Source organism: Sinocyclocheilus rhinocerous, unplaced genomic scaffold (genome assembly GCF_001515625.1).
Source record: "Sinocyclocheilus rhinocerous isolate Xijiao unplaced genomic scaffold, SAMN03320098_v1.1 scaffold352, whole genome shotgun sequence".
NCBI classification, from domain to species: domain Eukaryota; kingdom Metazoa; phylum Chordata; class Actinopteri; order Cypriniformes; family Cyprinidae; genus Sinocyclocheilus; species Sinocyclocheilus rhinocerous.
Window position 1 is genome coordinate 2,066,958 of NW_015642448.1, and position 12,439 is coordinate 2,079,396.

Below are 12,439 nucleotides of genomic sequence, written 5' to 3' on the forward strand. Positions count from 1 at the left end.
TATGAATAAATATATATTTATTTATTTAATTATTTAATTTATTATTATTATTATTATTTACTTTTTCTTGCCCCCCCCCGACTCAAGAGTCAAATGTCGTCCATGCTGGTTTGGAACGACACAAGGGTGAGAAAATGATAACAGAATTGTAATTTTTTCTTTAGCAATCTCCCTAAAAATGTTCAAGCACTTTTAGATCTTGGCTATGTACCAAAATTCCCTGCTCATGTTGGGCCATCAATGCCGCTTATCTCAGAAGGTCATTCCATGTGATGGGATGTGTTAGAGACAGTTGGAGATGGTCTATATAGTGTTGACCTTTAAAGAGAGCTCACTGGATCAGCCCAGTCATCTCCAGCTTTACTTTCCCTCTTTCAAAAGCCGACCCATTGCCTGCGCACTTGTTTAAGTGGTAAGACGTTAAGGTCAGTGTAGTATATGTGTGAAAAAGAGGCAGTGTGTATAAATAGAATTGTCCAGCCTATATCTTCGCATTAATCTTTTAGAGTCATAGTTGTTTGTTTTCCACACAAACAAGCACTTGCTAAGAACAAGCACTCATGTTACTGAAGTGCCTGACTGACAACAAGACACTAGAAACTTCTTTCATAATGCACGTAAAACCCCTGTGCCAGTGGAAATATGGAGGTGTATTACTAGCTTTTATAGTGACACATTTTTCTAATTTTTTTATTTATGTTCTTAGCATATATTTGTACCTAAAACACTTTAAAGTAATGTGTATGTTGGTTCTTGGACTGTTATTAATGGAGATGCACAGTATATCTATGCAATAACAGTTATTGGTTATAATTAATCGGTGTCTGTAGATATTTCATGTATTAATTATGCATGCTTATTTCCCTTGATTTTACATTTAGGTTTCCTTTGCCATAATTTAAAACTCATGTAGAGTTAATAAAAAAAAAACATAAATTTAATAACTTTATATGTAGTGTTTTGCAAGTCTCAAAATTAATATACATTTTTAGTACATTTATAATAAAGCTCTTAGCAGATGTTTGTACCAAAAGGATTTTGAAGAAACTGCTTATTTTGTTTCTGGGATTGTTACTAATAGAGTTGCACTTCATTGGTGCAGTATCACTTTATAATTAAGTTATAATTAATCAGTGTCTGTAGAGATTATATATATTAATTATGCATGCATATTTCATGTATCTTTAAATACATTTTCCATCCTTTAAAACTTATATTGAGCACATAAAAAAACCTAATAATTTAATAACATGTTGATATAATGTTTTGATAGTTAAAAAAAAAAGTTTTTAATACTGTTCATTATAATGTTGTGATGCCTCAATTCACTTGAAGCATTTAAGATGATTGGTTTTACTTTTTTTAAATTATTTATTTAGACAAAGTAATATAGAATTTTACTATTGACCATTAAGTGGGCAAAATATGAAAATAATAATAATCAGGCAGAATTTTAATGTTTTGGAATATTTTAGAATTTCTCATATATTCTCATATTTTTTTTTAAAGGCTTACATTTTCTCTTTATTTTCCTTAACATTCACCCTCTTTTACTTTGGTGACCACTTTGTTTCTTCTTGCTCAACCTTCCACCCGCCTCTGCCACTCTCTCGCCCATTTTTTTCTCTATGAAATATTTTTTGCATTGAGTGGGCCAGTGTCGTGCCATTGGTGGTGGCAGCAGCCATTCCTTGGCGCGGGAGCCCTCGTCTGTTCCAGCGCTCTAATCGCATTCCAGCCGGCCGGGCAGCGGCTTGCTCCGCATTCCACAACTCTGGGGGCTTTCCAAGAGCCCTGCACAGGCATTCCTCTTTGCCGGGACCATCAAAGCAAGGGAGGGACTTCAAAGGCATCGGTGAAGCTAGGTGTTGATGACTACAGTCCTCTCGGGTACAGATTTACCCGCCTCCTGAACTTCAAGAGTGGTTGTGGTAGTATTCTGACGTGCACTTTTGCCTTCTTGCCCATAAATCATGTCACGTTAACTCTCGACGTATGCTGGATTTTTTTTGCACCTGGAGGTTGGCGTATGACAGGCTGAAATGTGAATGTTGTTGTCATGAGGCTTTCCCACTTTCTCTGATGGTGGCACTTTAGGTTGAATGGTTTACAGTGGCTGTGAACTGATAAAGTTGTTGCATGGTGAAAAAGGATGTTTTTATTTGTTACACATTACAGTTTATTGATTTGTAATTTAATATTAATTTACATTTATGCCTGCGGGAGACTCTTTTTCTCTAGAGCGACTTGACTACCATCCAAAAGTTTGAACATTTTGACCATGAGAGAAATTAATAATTTTATTCAGGATTGATCAAAAGTGACAGCAAAGGCATTACAAATTCAAATAAGTGCTGTTTTTTTACTTTCTATTCATCAAAGAATCCACAAAAATAATATTAAACAAAACAAATATTTTCAACATGGATAGTAATAAGAAAAGTTTTAGTAATGGAAAACTCAGCTTTACTATTGCAGGAATAAATTATATTCAAACAGAAAACAGTTGTTTTAAATTGCAATACTATTTCACAATATTAATGTTTTTACTGCTTTTAAATAAATGCATATAGATATGCATCAATGGTGAGACTTCTTTCAAAAACATAAAAAATCTTACCTGATCCAAACGTTTTATTTCTAGTTCTACATATTATTAGTTTATGTATTCCGTGGGAATCGAACCCACGACCTTGACATCGTTAGTGCCATGCTCTATATTGCCTGTTTTATTGAACAAATATAGGACTTTAAACATCATGAACTACCAATATCATAGCTTGACTTTAAGCCCTGGAAATTATTCGTAAAGGGGTCATATGATGTTGCTAAAAAGAACATTATTTTGTGTATTTGGTGTAATGAAATGTGTTTGCTTTTTAAGGTTCAAAAAACACATTATTTTCCATATACTGTACATTATTGTTTCTCCTCCCCGCCTTTCCGAAACGCATCGATTTTTACAAAGCTCATTGGTCTGAAAAGCGAGGTGTGCTCTGATTGGCCAGCTATCCAGTACATTGTGATTGGCCGAATACCTCAAGCGTGTGACGGCAATTTTACGCCCCTTACCATATTGTGATGCTGTCTCCCAAAGCGAGGAGACAAAAACATTAAAACCCATTATAAACGAGGCATTTGTTGCATCCAGTGGGGACATAATTACGGATTATAATGACTTATACTGTCTTTTTACGCATTGCGTTGCATCGCGCCGCGTAAACATAAACCATGTCTGCATTTGTGATCGGAGAAATGACAAACAAGTGCTACTCTACACTGCTCAAAACTCGCATCAGTGGCAACTTCTTTAAATATGAAAACGTACTTACAGACTGCGAGTCAGAACAGCCGGCATTGTAGTCTACTCTCCCAGGATCAGGAAACAGTCCTTCATAAAATGCGCTGCACAGCATTTGCATTTGAATATTTGGGTTAAACTGTTCTGGAACAGTGTTGTAAATACAACTTAACCACTGATTTCTAGTCGTGTCCTCTTTTGGAAGGCCAAACAAAGTATTTTTGCTTTTGCAACGAAACACACAGCGTCTTCACAACATGGCGGCGGCGGTGGCAGCAACAATAAAGTTACGCCTTCTTTCTTTGCGTGAACATTTGGGCGGCGTTATGCAAATCTTCCCACATCGTGACGTAGACATGTGGGGGCGTGTTTAAACGAGGCGTTTTAGGAGGGCGTGGACCAGTCTTAACTTTTATAAAGAATATCTCTTCGGGTTTGAGACTTTTTAGTCTTTGCAACTTTAGGGATCTTATCTATTCGCTAACAGCTTTTAACACTCCAAAGAGAAAGGAAAACTTGAAATCGCATCATATGACCCCTTTAAACAAGCCATTCTAATAATAATAATAATAATAAGTTTAATTTATATAGCGCCTTTACCAAGCTTAAGGATGCTGCACAATGTCAAAAGCTTTAATTTATATAGCGCCTTTCCCAAGCTTAAGGATGCTGCACAATGTCAAAAGCAAATAAACAATCATGTTATACATAGATGGACAAGACATTTGCCAAGTCCAGAACGTGCGGTTGCAGTTGCATACCACAATAATAATACAGTATCATAATCACACAAAAAAATTCTATATTGTTTAAAACTATTAGCATGATTATGTTTTAACTCTTTCTTGTTGTCTCTTCTCATAATCCTCATGTTCCTGTTCAACTGTACTTTGTATTTTGTCATTTGAGTAGTAGACATTTCCATAAGAGAGAATCATTCTCACGCCATTCATGGTTTCAATCTCTACTCACAGTCTTATAATAGACTCGCTTGTCACTTCCCCTCTGCTAAAGATGTCCTCCCCTGTGGTTCGTCGATACATATTTGAGTATTTACATGAGTTTAAGTGTTCGCTGCAGTCTGAATTGCACCATTTGTTTGCTTATGTCGTTGTCAAGGGGACAGTTTGTGAATGGTTTTTCGGGGAGACGGCATAAGAGGTCTCGCGTTCCTGTGGCTCAAACAGTTGAGCATGATGCCAAGGTTGTAGGTTCAATTCCCAGGGAAAGGCCTAAAATGATCAAATATGTACTTGTAAGTGGATAAAAAGTGGCTGGCAAATCCTTGAAGTGTGCAGATGTCTTGGTTGTAAAGAAAAATGGTTGTACCTGCCATCATAAAAGCAAACTGTCCTTGAAAAGCCACCAATGCACAGCCTGTTTTCTAAACCTTGAGCAAATCTGAGATGCTTGTGGTTGGTGCTTCATGATGTCACCTTCTTTGCAGCATGTGCTTTACTTCTTGAGTACATATATATGGTTTCTGGGCAAGAGTTGTTGGAGTCTTTGTTGGCCAGAGGTGACTTTTGCAACTGTCGTTCCATCAGTTTTGTCTAGACGACAAAGGAGAGGAAGTCGCCTCCTTTGAAAAAGGGCCCAGTCTCCCTTTATGAGATAATATTACACCGTCAGAGCAGGCCCCACCTGCAAGGCTTCTCCAGCTGCCACACTGTAACTCTATCTGTGCTCTCTTCAAGGCTGCGATCCCCTTTGAAGTTATTTCCAGTGCTTGGGAAACAAGAAGACCTAAGCAATCAGAGTGGCAAGCTCCTCCTTTCCTCTCTCTCTCTCTGTTTAAGTATATTTAAATATGTTTTGACTTCTGCGTGCTCCAACTTCAGATATTTCCAACTTTTTGCAATTGCATTTTTTTGCTCTGAGTTTCTTTCCTTTTTAAAATGTTTGTTTTGATTATTGCTTCTTTTGCAGATCAGAAACGTTGCGATTGGAGTGTGAGATTATAAATGTCAGACAGCTTTATGGCTGCGGGATGAACGCAAAGAGGGAGAAGGAGAAAGATAAATAGTCCAGGGCAAGTAGAGGAGAAGCCGTAGGCATCTGTCCCATTCCAGTATTTCACACTCTTCCGATAGACAAACCAGAATAGTGTTGGAGTCTGTGAGTACATCCTCTGTTTGGATAGTAGGTGGGAGTTCAGACAACCAGCGCCAAAAGGAAACTGGCCGGGTTGCCTTGTGTACCCAATGCAAAGCTTTTCCAGCTATGTGTGGGCATTTGATTACAAGACGGCCTTCCAGTTTTATAGATGAGGAAATGTTAGAGATATGTAACAGCTGAGATGGTCCAACGTCTACGGCAGGGATCCACGTAGGGTTCAAGAGAAAATGACCTCCTGGTCTGCGCCAGAGGGCACGGCTTTGCACAGGCGTTAAGCTATAGTTGCTGGCGTGAAATGCTTTCCATCCGCTTTCTCTCGTAGTGCAAAAACAAGTCCTGTGTGGATAAACTTGCTTGTAGTGTGTAATGGAAAGACTTTTCTATTAACACATTCCGACTTGCAGCGAAGTTTCCATTTGCATTTGTATCATTCTGAGCAGATACACATTTATGTTGTGTATATATGTGATGTAATCTCATATGCACAGTATGAATGTGTAGTGTTGTCAAAAGCATTTGAAAGACGCGTCTATCAGCGGATCCCTAACATATCTGCTCCTAGACGGATCTGCTGAGAGACGCGGCTTTCAAACGCTCCCGTGTGTATCTGTGCAAGCGCTCGCTCAGTGAAGAGCGTGAAGCGATGATCATTGTAGCCAATCACAGACATATCTGTTGAGCGTGTGAACACAATGGCCAATCAGAGGTGTTTAAGAATCTGCTCAATAGGACTCAAAATGCTAGCGGTAAATGCTGGTATCGTCACATTTTTTTTTAAATTTCAGTACCGACATTGGTACTTTTTACAACACCATGAATTTGATGTATTGGGGTAAATTAACATGCAAGCAAATTGCCTCAGATTACTCGTCGTCATTTGGATTATTTAAAACATGCATATATTTTCTAGATTTCTCTCCTCAAAAACACAGTGCATTGATAATTTCTTGCATTGTGATTTTGAATGTTTCTGGCCTAAATGGCCTAGATTTTCCTTCAACATTCACCGTTCAAAATTTTTGCTAGTTAAACAATGGCTATGTCCAAAATTGCATACTCTCCAAGTAGCTACTTCGTTTTAGTAAGTAATTACTTCGCGGCCATTAAAAAGTATGTCCTATATTTGATAAAATGCTTATAATATGAATTTCATGCGGACATACTTCATTTGCCATGTGTCATGTGACCTACCGGTATCAGTTGCATTGATTCACTGCTATCCACAAATCTTTTCCAGTAGCCACATGGGATAATAAAGTGTAAATCTCATCGGAAGTAGTAGGTTATCCGGGACCTTTTCTCCTACTGTTATGAATACCGTGAATTTGGATATACTAGTCTTTGCACATACTATATAGTATGGGATTTCGGATGCAGCCTGTGTTTTAGCTGTCTCTAGTACTCTCAAACATTGGTTTAGTCTTGATCAATATATCTTTAGTGCCTCTTCTAAACCCTGTACCTCAGAAGTATCCCACTATGTCTCTGTCAACCACCAAAATACAAACCGAGAGGGAAGCCAGCAGCCGTCCAAGGCTCCCGTGCACATGGCGTTTGCTCAGCACTGAGAACTCCCAGCACTCTTGCTTGTTTGAAAGGCTCTTGGCCTTGTTTGAAAAGCTGCCCTGAGAGCCGCGGCCAAGGACAGAGTTTCTCTGAGTGTCTGCGGGCCTCGGGACGAGGGGGGTTGTGAAGCCAGCTTGTGGCTTTGATCAAATATTCCCCCACCTCTCCTGGCAGGACGGTCTGTTATTGGGGGGGGGGTTGTGAAGCCCGCTTGTGGCTTTGATCAAATATTCCCCCACCTCTCCTGGCAGGATGGTCTGTTATTCCAGGAACTATTCCGCACTCCCGCGGTTGGGGGCTGGGTGACGGGCACAGGGTCAGAACTGAGAAAGGGAGGAGGTTGGTGAGACCAGCGGCATGAGGAAGGAGAGAAATTGCCCCTTGCAGAAGGAAAACGTTTTTTTTTTTTTCTCCTCACAAAATCTTCTCAGCTTGAAGTCGATGGACTTGTGGCCTTGTTGCCGTGAATGATATATGTGTCCCGTGTCAGATTATAGTTGCGGTTAAGTAGGTTTGTTGGTTTTATACTCACTAATCAGAGGACATAAATTAGCTATGAAAAATCTTGGTATTGGGTTACATGGGGTTGAAGCCAGTGAAAGTGGTTGTAGTGTGGGTTATGGAGTGGAGTTTGATAGCAGAGCGTACCCTCGGGCTAGCTGGGCTTTTTGATTGTTGTGGGTGAAATTGATACTGGCCTTGACCTAAATGCCATGCCTGTGGCTGCGACTCATCTGTTCTGTGTTCTTTACTACTGGACCACAGCCACAATCCGTGAACGCTTGCTCTGTGTGCACCCACATGTTTAGGTCAGCTTTGACGATAAGAGGTCTGTGTTTTTAAAACATTTATGCTACTATCTGCTTGGTGTCCTTGAGTCTTGCAGCCTTTTTATTTAAATGCACATGGTAAGCAGTTTTGCTTATAATATTGGATTGCAATTCAGTAAATGCTTCAGGCTCTCCCTTCACATGGATGTCAGAAGAAGTAAACTATTTACTTGATGATTTTGAGTGAATTACAGTCGTTAAACAAATACATGTCTCTACCAGTCACTAGATTGTCTGAAATAATGACGTTTGCACGCTTTTTTGTAGGACTGGGTATCGATCCAGATTTACTGATTCAGTTCCAGTGTTGTTGTTATTAACTAAAACTATTACAAATAGATAAAAAAAGCTGAAATAAAATGCAAAATATAAATATTAAATGCAAAAAAAATTATGAAAACAAATAAATTACTAAAACTAAACTGAATAAAAATAAACTAATGAAAATGACTAAAGCACTGATTCAAAATATTAATAAATACTATAATATTATTTAAATAAAACTAAAATAACACTGTTAGCTAGATTTGTGTCTTCTCGTTCACATTATTACAGTATATAGAGTATCAGATTGATCTTGGGCTGTCAATATTGGGATTGTACAAATGAAGATCGAGATTAAATGAAAAATCGATTTTACCCAGGCCTACTATTTGGTGCAATGAAAGAAACCAAGCTTGGCCAAAATATTTTTATGAGTGTTTTTGATTTAAGTTGAAGCTGGCCCCCACTGTTATGATTTGGCCCCGGGGCAGATGCGCGAACACATACTGCTTTCTTTGAATTGCAGGACTCTTTGAACCCCCAACAAGTTTTATCAAACACAGTCAACCCATCAGAAAACTCTGAAACGGAAGGTGCAAGAGAAACTCTGCTACCTGGACTGATTCTGTTGAGGAGGCTGAAATACTTGATCAAAGCATCAGTGAATTGAGTGTCTGACAAAGTTTGCATGTGGCGTGAGTGGCATTTTGATGTTTTTTGAGATGGGAAAGGCCTCCACTGGCCGTCCTCTTCTGACCAACTCCAAATCAGGTCAACCCTCACTCAGAGGCAAGGAGGAGAAACAAACAGCTTGTGTTTGTCCATCTGTCCTTTATGCTATTTTTCAAACACTATTCTGAGAAATATTTCAAAGGGTTAGTGTTACCATTATTAAGAAGGACATGCTTTTCTTCGCACATATCATCCTTTTATAATTATCATCAAGCGAAAGACAAACAAACAAATAAAGGGGGTGAAAAGCATCGCATTGGCAGCTGTCCATATTCCATGTATAGAGATAACTTGCATGGCTAGCTCCATTGACAATCACTTACAGCATTGCAGCACTTTTATGTACCACACCAATCTGACCTTTTTTTATTCTGCTGATGCTTAAGGTGGAATCGGGTATGAAGACTTCGACCGTCTGTCGTCATAGTGATTGCCCCTGTGATTTCATTGAGAGTATTGCTCATGAAAGGAAATACACATGTGAACGGCTGTACAAGAGAAGGATAGATGAGAGGCTCTGAGGGTGGCGGAGCTAAACAAGGGACACTTCTTTTGGTGGTTAAAGAAGAGATGGCTGGGCGCAGCGCAGAATGATGGACAGAAAAAAGAAGAGGGAGAGATTGGGGACCCAGGGCTGGAGAAAAGTGTGCAACTGGGCTTTCAGCCAGTCGTGGGGGCCTACTGGGGAAATTTGTTGGGGCGAACTGCGGGAAACATGATTGTTGGTGTGTGTGTGTTTTAAGGACTGAGTGCAAATGGTTACAGGTGTAGTTGAATTGTGCATTTTATGGTGTCCCTTTTTAAGTTTTCTTGCATGATATTTTTTAGTTATTGCAAATTAGTCTACCTCATCAACATTACACAAAAAAGCATAAGTTGGTGCTTTTGAGAAAAGTAGGCTAAACTACTTTTGCACTGTTAAATCCAATGAACAATAATCATTGAGGTGCAAGGCTCCCAATGAATGTGTTGTAGATGGTCACTGATTAGAAAAGGCATCATCCAGAGTATCTTAACGTAATCTTACATTTTTGCACGAGGAACTAGGTTATCAGTGGTCACCCTACTTTAATATGGTGTCAGTGTAATGAGAGAAAATACCACAACATCAGCTAACTTTTATGCAAATGTGGAATCCAAGGCCTCTCGGGAGCTGATGTGGCGTTTGATCCCCGAGTTAAGATGATAATCAGCTTTTTCAGAGTGTTAATCCAATTTGTTCATTTGGAGCAGCACTTCTTAACATTTTTGCCCAGAAGCTCTCAGCTATGGGTAGGGAACAGGTTGCTAAGGTTTAACCAGTTGTCAAGGTATTTTAATTAGATTTACTGTCGGTTTTATGAGTGCATGCCTCAAGACAATACTTTGCATGATATATGCACCAATATTATCTCATGAAGGAGGTTATTATATCTATATTTATTTTTTCAGATTGATATCTAATGTTCGAAATTCTCCTTTTTACAATTCAAGGACAGCAGTGCTTAAGCTATCATCCATTTAATATAAAGTCTAGCAACATGTCCATGAAATGATTGTCTACTGAAGGTAATAGCACTAATAAAGTAATAAACTGCCATGCTCAAACAATTCATGGCCTCATTTCGCAGTTAGGTAATTCCCAAATAATCTTTAACCTATTTTTATTTTTTTTTTCATTTTAGGAGGGTTTTATCTCCTGGAAAATTTTCATTGATAAATGTCCGTGTTGTCAACACATCAAAAGCGCTAGATTTCACAGTAGAGAATCTGTCTGATATACAAACTGTCCGCTGTCCTGATGGTTTGGTGCACACCTAATGATGGTAATTATCATGTCTGCGCCGCTCAGACCTTTTAGAGTTTCCACACCATTGCTGTTTTGTGGGTGTGTCTTGGAACATCAATGTAGGGCAGTTTATAAAGAAAGTAGAGTTATGGCGCAATAACATGAGGTCAGGTTAACGCTTATCATTTAAAGGTGCACTTCTGCATGGCATATTGCAATATTAAACTCTTCAAAAAAAACAAAACCAATGCATTTCACTTAATCTGTCCTAAAACTCTCTTTGTCTTGCAGTCAGTCTTTTGTAACAATTTCCAATCTGTCTTTTTGGGGATGGAAGAGTGTGTGGCTAAAATGTTATTTTGGATTGAATTTGGAATGAGACATTAAAGGAGATTTTCTTCATCTTGCAGATGCACCCTTTGGGCCTGTGTAACAATAACGATGAAGAGGACTTGTACGAATACGGCTGGGTTGGAGTGGTCAAACTAGAGCAGCCCGAGTTGGACCCCAGCTGCCTTACAGTACTGGGCAAGGTAAGGATGCCGCTCAATGTTTACTTACTGGAGTAGATTAGTTCAAAGTTCTGTTCATATATGTCAATGACTTCTAGGCACAAATTATTGTATTAAACTAAGTGTATTTGGAGGGACATTTTCCTATACAGGTGCATCTCAATAAATTAGAATGTCGTGGAAAAGTTCATTTATTTCAGTAATTCAACTCAAATTGTGAAACTCGTGTATTAAATAAATTCAATGCACACAGACTGAAGTAGTTTTAAGTCTTTGGTTCTTTTAATTGTGATGATTTTGGCTCACATTTAACAAAAACCCACCAACTCACTATCTCAACAAATTAGAAACTTCAGTCTGTGTGCATTGAATTTATTTAATACACGAGTTTCACAATTTGAGTTGAATTACTGAAATGAACTTTTCCACAACATTCTAATTTATTGAGATGCACCTGTATATGCTGCAAATAGTATCTTTGTATCATTATTTGTGCAGATTATTTTATGTCGTCTTGCCTGCTGGTCAAAGGCAGTTTTGGCAGAACCAGACAGCAATAATTCCACTTCGATTCATAGTTTTGCAAGAACTGCTGAATGGTTTTGTTGTTCAAGACTGTCATACAGTACTATCCAAATAGTGTCACCTGATTTGTGGAACTGCTGTGATGTCACATGGTAAAATACTTTCAGTGTGGTGTTGGCTACCATGTGTGCTTTTTAGACACACTGAACAAATCCAGACGCAGATGAAGCGTTTCCTAATTGGCTGAGCTTTCTGCAGTCTCAAGACACCAATATCTGTTTGCATGTTTGATCTTTTTATGGGGAAATTTGAGGATTTCCACACATTTATTCTCAGCAGGATGCTCTTGCTCTAAAACGGCTAAATATTTTCCCATGTCTAATGCTGGAATGGGCTTAATGTTACACAACACACTCTCCCTTTTGGATTTTCATTCATATGTTCTTAAATAATATTCAATATTGGCACATGGGAATTGCCTTAAGTCCGTGCACACTTTGCAATGATTTTTAGCAATGATTTTGCTGTTATAAGAGATTTAGTTCTTCAAGTGTATGTCAGTATACTAATTTTCTTGTTGCTTTTATTAGACAACATTTGCCAAGGAGCATAAATGAAGTGTGTGAACAGTTCTTTATCGGTGACACAAAACTGCATCAGTTAAGGTTTCAGGTTAGCATAAAACCAAAAAAATTAATTCTGAATATGAACTAGGGCTGCACGATAAATCGCATGCGATATTTAACGTGCATCTTGTCAGTAAAGCCATTCTGTAATCAGTGGTAAATCTCCATCACGTGCGGGCTTTCACATGGAGCAGCAT

The 12,439-nt window shown here is 38.6% G+C and overlaps 1 protein-coding gene across 1 annotated transcript in view; it reads left to right on the forward strand.

Moving 5' to 3' along the window:
* The window catches only part of znrf3 (zinc and ring finger 3), a 74,445-nt gene that overhangs the window by 31,260 nt on the left and 30,746 nt on the right, over positions 1-12,439 (forward strand). Inside the window, exon 2 of the mRNA XM_016572827.1 lies at positions 10,990-11,112. Within this exon, the coding sequence (XP_016428313.1) occupies positions 10,990-11,112 (123 nt within the window). The remainder of the gene's footprint in view (positions 1-10,989; positions 11,113-12,439) is intronic.